At 32.2% G+C, this 8,536-nt stretch overlaps 1 protein-coding gene across 1 annotated transcript; it reads right to left on the bottom strand.

Annotated features, from left to right (window-relative positions):
• Positions 1–3,635: 3,635 nt before the first annotated feature.
• On the bottom strand, positions 3,636–8,277 carry LOC114367439 (homeobox protein knotted-1-like 1). Its single transcript, XM_028324619.1, has 4 exons — positions 7,933–8,277; positions 7,595–7,838; positions 6,611–6,718; positions 3,636–4,024 (listed from the first exon to the last, which is right to left on the bottom strand). Exons 1-4 carry the CDS (start codon positions 8,022–8,024, stop codon positions 3,824–3,826), a joined length of 645 nt encoding a protein of 214 aa, XP_028180420.1. The 5' UTR covers positions 8,025–8,277; the 3' UTR covers positions 3,636–3,823.
• Between the last annotated feature and the right edge of the window lie 259 nt (positions 8,278–8,536).

Below are 8,536 nucleotides of genomic sequence, written 5' to 3' on the forward strand. Positions count from 1 at the left end.
TATATAGCGTCTTTGGAAATGGACCACGGACATGGTTTCTCACATCTAAATGTTACAAGTTCTAGCTTTTACATTTCCAAACACATTTAAGTAACCTTTCTTATATGATTACATGTTCATGCAAATGGGGGCGGTGAAGGACATTCATTATTCCTTTATTATCAATAACGAATATTTTTTTTTTAAAAACAGTATGATGAATTTTATTTCAAGAAATAATAATGAAAGTATTTTGCTTGACAAAATTCTGGGAAGATTATAATTAACCTTAACTTATGTAGCATTCATTCTTTTGCCAACAAATGGTAACCTTTTATTACTTTAGTCGGTCCTACACGGGTGAAAATGGATTAGGTTGGACTGGATCCTACTCTGGATCCTTTTATAACTTCTGAATCTCAAGTAACTTCTCGACAACTCGGCTAGATGAATACTCAATCTCAAGTAACTTCTCGGCAACTTGGCTAGATGATAACTCAACCTCGACTATCTACTCAGCTTCTCGACCACTTTGGTCTTAAGTATCTACACTTAACCTTGGTCATTTTGTGTCCAACCAGTTTGGCTAAAATACAACTCAGATAATTCGGCTAAGTGAACCTTTTGACTACCTCCCTTAAGTGAAGGATGGCTTTACACTCTTCAACCATTTTCCACCAAAGATGGCCTAACACCTTTCGGCCCTAACAAAACTATGGAAAGTTAAAACACCTTAAAATCATAACCTGTAAGAGTAGAGTCAAAACTGTTCAGTATGACAAAAAACTCATTAATCATCTTCGTCTTCTTAAAGACTCGAGGCTGGGGGGGGAGGGGGGGTTGTATACTAGTACGACTAAGGACCCCTTCAACCATAGTCTAGTACCCCCATAGTAAAGAAAGCACTTAGGTATTCGGTTAGGTGTTTGGCTTGTTTATATCATAGGACCCCTTCGGCCATGACCTAATACCCTCTCAGTCATGGCCTAGTACCCTTTTGGTCATGACTTGGTACCCTCTCAACCATCACCCAATGGAGGTTAAAGATTTTAGCTTATCTTAATATTACATTAACACTGTTAGATAAATCTCTTATTATATTCTTTTAATTAAGAAGTAAGGTCTATGGACCTTAAGAGGCCCATAAATATGTGTATATAAAGGGTTAGATTGTCAAATATTTTTATTCTATCCACTCATTTACTACACTCATTATTCTCTCTACGCTTTCTCAGACCTAACTTGAGCATCAGAGTGTCTTTTGTAAATACCCCACCTTGAAAAGAATAGTAAACCAAAAAGAAAGAAGGACACAACAAGAAGAAGAGAAAGTATCTGATCATCTTTAGATAGGAACATTAATGATTTTGTAAATTTTGTTCCCGAATTTTCTTTACCTCATTTTACTTCCATATTTTCATTTTTGTTTTGAAAATTTTGCCCTTCCAATGGAGCCATTCTTGGCAGCTATGCGCACGCTGAGTTGTTCGCCGCAATTTTAGCCACTGAATTTTCCAATCAACGAGGATGGCATCAACTATGCTTGAATGTGATTCCTCTTTGTTGGTCCAAAAATGTTAATATAGTTTCTTACTTTATTAGAAATAGATTATTTAATTGTTTGTGGCGATAGATTAGTCAATTTTTCAAATGTTAATATAGTTACTTACTCTATTAGAACATGTCTCTTGAACTTTTTAGGATATCTCACAGCTACAAAGAAGATAATGTTTGTACCAATAGATTAGCAAAATTTTCTATTCAATTTTCCAAACTTCTTTCTTGTGGGATTCTATTCCATCTTTTTGCAAGATTGAATTTGATAGGAATAGGAAAGCCTTACCTAGCTACAAATTTAGATGCTTCTAACCTCCTTTTGGGGGAATTTTGGTCCCTTTTTCTATAGGGTAATGCTTTTATCTTTTTTATTTAATAATATTTGGGTTTGCTTGGGTGCTTAGCTCGGAAGGATACCAGCCTAGTTGGGATCTTTCATCTTTGTTTCCTTGCTTTCCTTTTCCAAAAAAATAAATAAGAGATTTGGATGTTGGACTTTTTTTTGCAACATATATCATTTTGCTTTATGAAAATTAATATTTTTTTTGTTGGTGGATATATAAGTCTTGAGTTTTAATAACCTTACGCTTGAGCTGACCATACATGAGTGTTTGTGTTTTATCAAATTATTTAGACAATTGCTAAATACACCCTCATTGTTTTCTTTTGCACCCATTGCCTTGTCTTTTAAAATTTATTACAAAACTACCCTCAGATCCTTTAATCTGTCTCTTTTGAAGACCTGCATATTGTACCCCTCCTATGACCCTTTCAGATTCATCCAATTGGGTGCATCTTACATTCCTTTCCCCTTCCTTAATCTCACATTTTTTTTTCTATAACAAAGTGATTCCAAAGCTCAAAACCTCACTCTCATACCATTCAACACTTTCCTCCTGCAACATTGTTTGGCCCTTATTTGCCCAAACATTTCGTTCAATTCAACCTTGGTGATGGGGTCTCCTTTGGTCCTAGCATAGTGTGATGATGATGGAGACTTCATTCGCATCTTGGACTATTCACCCAACTTGGAATCATCAGAATATGTCTCAAGTATCTCCTTGCAGTTCCGATGCATGAGCAACACACCCTTGATGCGTCCCATAGTGTCAGACAAGTGAAAAATCACCACCGAGTCAGTCTTGAATTAGTAGAGGGCATGCATTGTTGGTGTTTTCTTGATATATTAAAGGAGGGACGTGGTGAAGGAGAAGGTAAATGAATCATACATTGCTACGCGGAAAACTAAATGCCAGAATTATTCAATTTCTAGAAAGGATAATTTTAGAAAAGAAAATTTAAAAGGGGGTGCAGAATTAAAAACTGAGAGTGTAAATACTAATAGACAATTATTTATATATCTTACATTAGCGGGTGTAAATAACCCAAATCCAGTTGAGTTTAGTCTAATTTCCTATAATCCAACTCAATTAATATAATTATATTGGATTGGGTTTCCCCTTTTTTTAGCAGTCCAATCCGGATAATTCAATCGAGTAATTAAAGTATATTCTAAAAATAAAAGAATTAGAATAATAAAATAAATAATTTTTTGGTGAAATAAAAGTACGTTACGAAACAAATACATAGCATTTGGTAAATCAAATCGTACTGCTTCAATGTTTCTTATAATTAGTTCAAAATATGTTACGCAATTAACCACTAATAGTAATAAGTTTGTTTTTTGTTTTTTTTTTATATATACATATTATTTAGTCAGATTAAGGAAAAAAGTGAAAAATATAAACAAATATGACCAATATATATTCATCGTAATTTCTAGTAACAAAAAAATACTTATATATTAATTACTCACATATTTTGTTAAGAGATACTCATTAATATAACCCTTATTATATATCTGTATATTTGATCCGTAAATATATACATACATATATATATATATATATATATATATATATATATATATATTTGTATATTAATGGGTTATGATCTTAGTTGTTGATTTTTTTTGTGTTAGTATTTATAATAAATCTTCACTTTTTTTTTCATCTAAAGTAAATATCTCATCGTTGATAAGCTTTAATTAATTTCTCCAAACCAGATTGATACAATTTTTTATGGTAAAAACTAAAAACTAATAAGCCAATACTAGATTTTAATTAACCACAATATATTTATACATAATAGTCATGCCCGTTAATTTATATATAATAATGAGGTACACTTTAAGCATGGGATTTGGCAATTTGAGAATAATTGAAGCCTTAATTAATTAATAACCTAGCTGCGAAATATTACACTGCGTGCCATGCATACTGAAAAGCTAAATTGTTGGCTTTCTTCTGAATTTGCACTCACTAGTAGAAGATGTGGTAGCTGCAGCTGGTTCAGCATTCGGTGCAGGCAAGGTTGCCTTGGTGAGCTCCCTAAGTTGTGAATGCATGTTGTTTATGAAAGCCATTGACTTCTGTTGTGGTTCCACCATTGCTTCTTTAAGCTTGCCAAGTGCCAAACAATATGCTTCCTGCATATGGTAATTGGATCAACAAAAGCATTACCATAACTATTAATAAAATCTCTCTGAATATGTGGTTTAATTATATATATATATATATATATATATATATATATATATATATATATATATATATATATATATATATATACGTACAAACAACAAAAAAACAAACATAATCTTATGTTATTAGACAAAAGTCTATACTCCACACTGACTGGACAAGTTAATTTAACTACTAACCACTAATGTAAGGAATTGTATCGTTTGAGCACTTTTGCTACTATACTTTTTTTGCTGATAAAAATATATAGTATAAGTTGTATTACTCGTATATAATGTCTAGAGTTAGTAATATTACGATATTATTGCCACGAAGATTAATATGGTGTTGTTTTGGGGGTATAAATAAGAGGAAACTAGGTAGCTAGTGAAAATGAAAGAAGCAGAAAATGATAATTGTATACCTACGACACGGCTACACATGATATAATTAATTAAGATCATTTTACAAGTTTGTCCAGTTTAAATTAATTCCAATTTCAAAATTGAAAAATCATAATTTTTTTTTATCATTATAGTGTAAATTAATTAATTTTTATCATTCTTATTTGGTATATGTTTTTTTATTTACGAAATAGAAATACAATTTGGTATCTCTAAAGGAAAGCTAAGATGGAATAAAAATGAAAGTTTATAACGATCTCATGAAACTTAAGTGTAAAATTGAATAAAGGTTATTATTGGGGGACACTTCCACTCTAGTTGAATCCTAGACAGATAAAGAGAGAAAAGGAAAAAAATATAGATAAGATAGGTAATTTGGGGTGATAGAAAAAGCTAAAAATTAGTGATACATGTTAATGATGTGCTTGAGGTGGCCAAATGTACACATATCATTACTTTGTAAAATTAAGGACGGACAATATATATATATATATATATATATAATCAATGTATCCATGCTAAAGTTTCATGTAAACATATATTATGTAGAAGATTTTCTTATATTCGTAACAACTTAAACAATGAATATGGTCACCAATCCTGAATATATTGTTAGCGTAAATATACAGTAAATTAATTAAAAATCTCTCTAAATATATTTTTTAAGATAATTATTATATATATATATATATATATATATATATATATATATATATATATATATATATATATATTATTGATTAAACATCTGGCTACTTCTACCAGATTTATGTCTGAGGTTTATTATGTATGCGAGTTCAGGATTTCCCCACTTCTTGACCTTTAGAACAACATAACCAAAATAATTTGGCATCTTACTCAACACGTGGATATCTGATAATTACAAACAGCCAATGGATCAACCACTAAGAAATGATTTACGAGATGTTTTTCTTCAAAGTTTAAAATAACTATAAAAGAAATAAACGCAATTAGAAAAGCGTCCAGAATTCCAGATGCATGGATCTTTCTTTTGTGAAGCATTTTTAGAAATTGAAGACTTCCACTGTTAAGTGTCCAGTTTTGTTTTCCAAGAGAACCAAGCACTATACTTTTTTACAGTAATCACATTTTTAAGTACTAAATTAAAGATTTTATCCCTACACTTAAGTACTGTTTATTTGTTTTAGTTCTTCCATAAAAAATCCTATATTTTGGTTTCTCTCTATAATAACAATGTCAAATTTAGTCCCTACAGAAGACAACACTTTCTTTTTTAGTTCTTAACGTAAAAAAAGCTACATATTAGTCTCTATATTAATTTAACACATTGGCAATTAACAATACATATTCCCTCAAGTATACTGGGGCTATATATATATATTCTTTCAACAATGATAAAAGTTTCCAGAAGTATGAAGCTGCAGGTGGGTCTAATGAGTCTCCTAAAAATGAGCAATTCAAAGTGATGGTGAATGGTGCAGTCCATTCAAAGTTCTATACCAAAGTGATATACTACTTGTGTCAAAAAGTGTGACAAACTCATGTCCCGGAGATGATGACAGCACTTTTCTGAGTATTATTTTATGATGTGTTGGATTACATTAACACCAAAACTATCAATAAATTTTCTGAGATATTGCTATATTATTCACCTCTGTCCTCTTAAAATTTTAGACAAAAACCCTACAAAAAAAATGTGGGAAAATTTCAAGAAGTAAATCTATATGACATGTTTTGATGAGAAAAATTTCAAGAAGTAATATATATTGATATCTGGTTATGGCATTTATATGCTGAGTAATAGCCTTCTTCTAATAACCTTTGCGGCCTAAAGTAAATGTGAAAAGACACAATCTGAACACTTGCACAAACACAGAGACAGATAGGGAAAAGTGTCACAGTCATGGAATTGGAACAAAAAACTATGCGCATTTCTGAGTGTAGTCCCTTTCAAGCAGGAAGCACATGCTTTAGGCAACCATGAAGTGTCCATCAAAATGAAGAAAAAATTATGGTGTGTTGTTAGGTTATTTGACTGACTTTGGTTCAGTACTTGACCCATCATATCCCATAAATATAAAAACATTCATTCATTCATTGATGTTTGTGTAAACCAACACAACACACACAAGTGAGCGAGAGAGAGTGTATTAGTATTATTATTACCATGAAGAGATCAAGCTCAGATTGGCTGAACATGCCCAAGTTTTGCTTCTCCGTTGCTTGCATCTGATCTATCTTCAGCTCCCTCTCCAAGTTGGAAATGTCACCAACCTGAAAAGAACAAGTACTAACACCATGCATCTTCAAAGCTTCATATGCTTAAATTAAAAGAATAAATGAGCTTTAGTTGATATATATATCATGATATCTTTTGTACACAAGGTGCACCAACAAAGTTAATCAATGCACGGTTTATCAAACTATAATGGTTGATACCAAAAAGCTAGATAAGCAAAACTACATATTCAAAGAAGGATTATTATTCATGTTCAAATAATGTGGACAAGCTTTTGGTTTCTGATGTGAACTAACTTCACAGACACATGCCTATAGGGTTAATTTATTACCAACAACTTACATATAATCTACTTAGTTTATCATCAATAAATGTTTAAATCTATAGGGTTTGAATTTGAGGAGTAAACTTATCTTTTATGACTTCTATTGTTTAAACTCATTCATATAATCACAAGTTTTAATATATAATATTTAACTATAAAATTAACCAGATGGACCAAAGTGGAGTTGAGCTTCTTCCAGCATATGAATCTGCTCCCTTCACTAGCTATTTTATATTGGCACAAAGAATTCAATCTGTTGTCTGTTGGATAATCCCCCTCCCCCCCCCCCCCCCCCCCCCTTTTTTTTTATCAACAAGTTGAATAAGATGAAAGCCTCTTTTATAAGGGCAAGAAAAAACAATTCCCTCTCTAACACCAATTCACATTGAGAAAAATTTACTAATTTGAATCACAGCTTAGTTTTATATAATTAATTTGCTGAGAAACTAAGAAAACATAGAATTTAGGTTGAATTCAATACATTTGTACATAAATTAATAATGTAAAAACTGGGGCAGGAAACAGTAAATAGAAGAAGGAAGGAAGGAAGGAAATGAAAGGGAAAAAGAAGAGACAACTTAAAAACCTTCAAACAGTCCAAGTGAGCTTCAACCAGCAGTCCATAGAGAGGGTGGTTGGAGATTCTTCTCTTGAGGATCTCATTGTTTTCTTCTTCTTCTTCTTCTTCTTCTTCATTATGATAATCATCATCATCTTCTTCTTCTGGTTCTTGTTGTTGTTTGTAGGTCTCATTAATAGTGCTGCTAGGCCTCTCAGATTCCATATCTATTTTTGAGCAGGAGAAGTGAACCTTTGATATATGCCTATAGCTGATAAATTGATAATAATTAGTGATACTATAAATATAAATAATAAAATGAGTTGATGATATATATAGACATATATGAGATATGAGAGTGGTACTATATATGGTGGTGGATGAAGATGATGAGGTCAGTGAGATTGAGATGCTCCCACTTTTGGAAGTAAAGGAAGTGAATGAATGACCCTTGCATGCATACGTGGTTAAGAGAGAAATGGAATCAGTCAGAGAGGGTGTGTGAGGGGAGGGGGGGGGGGGGGTGTGCCTTTTTGCTTCCTCTGTTTCCCCTGTCTTTTTTCCACTGCATGAAAGCAACACTTCAAAGTTTTCTCGAGCAATGGGGTGGGTGCCCTTTGTTAGTACACACTACACTGCTTCAGTTTTGTGTCTTTTTCTTTTTCCACTTTTTTTACTAAGTCATTCATTCTCTCCCCCTTCCCCCCAACCCAACACAGCCAAAACCGAAACTGTTCACTTATTGGTTCCTTCTTCATTCCTGTTTCCGTTACTGTTCTGTGGTCCTAACTACTAAAGGACAATTGTTTGCTATAGTTTTTGGAAAAGGACAATTTCCTGCATGAAAGTGTTATATATATTCCATGTGCTTCCCCTAGCTACAATTTGTCTAATTTCACGCTTTAGCTTTCAACTATATTTCTTTATAATATCTCACCCCTCACCTTTCAACAAACCAATATATGTTTC

The sequence above is a fragment of the Glycine soja genome, chromosome 9 (assembly GCF_004193775.1).
Source record: "Glycine soja cultivar W05 chromosome 9, ASM419377v2, whole genome shotgun sequence".
Lineage (NCBI taxonomy): Eukaryota > Viridiplantae > Streptophyta > Magnoliopsida > Fabales > Fabaceae > Glycine > Glycine soja.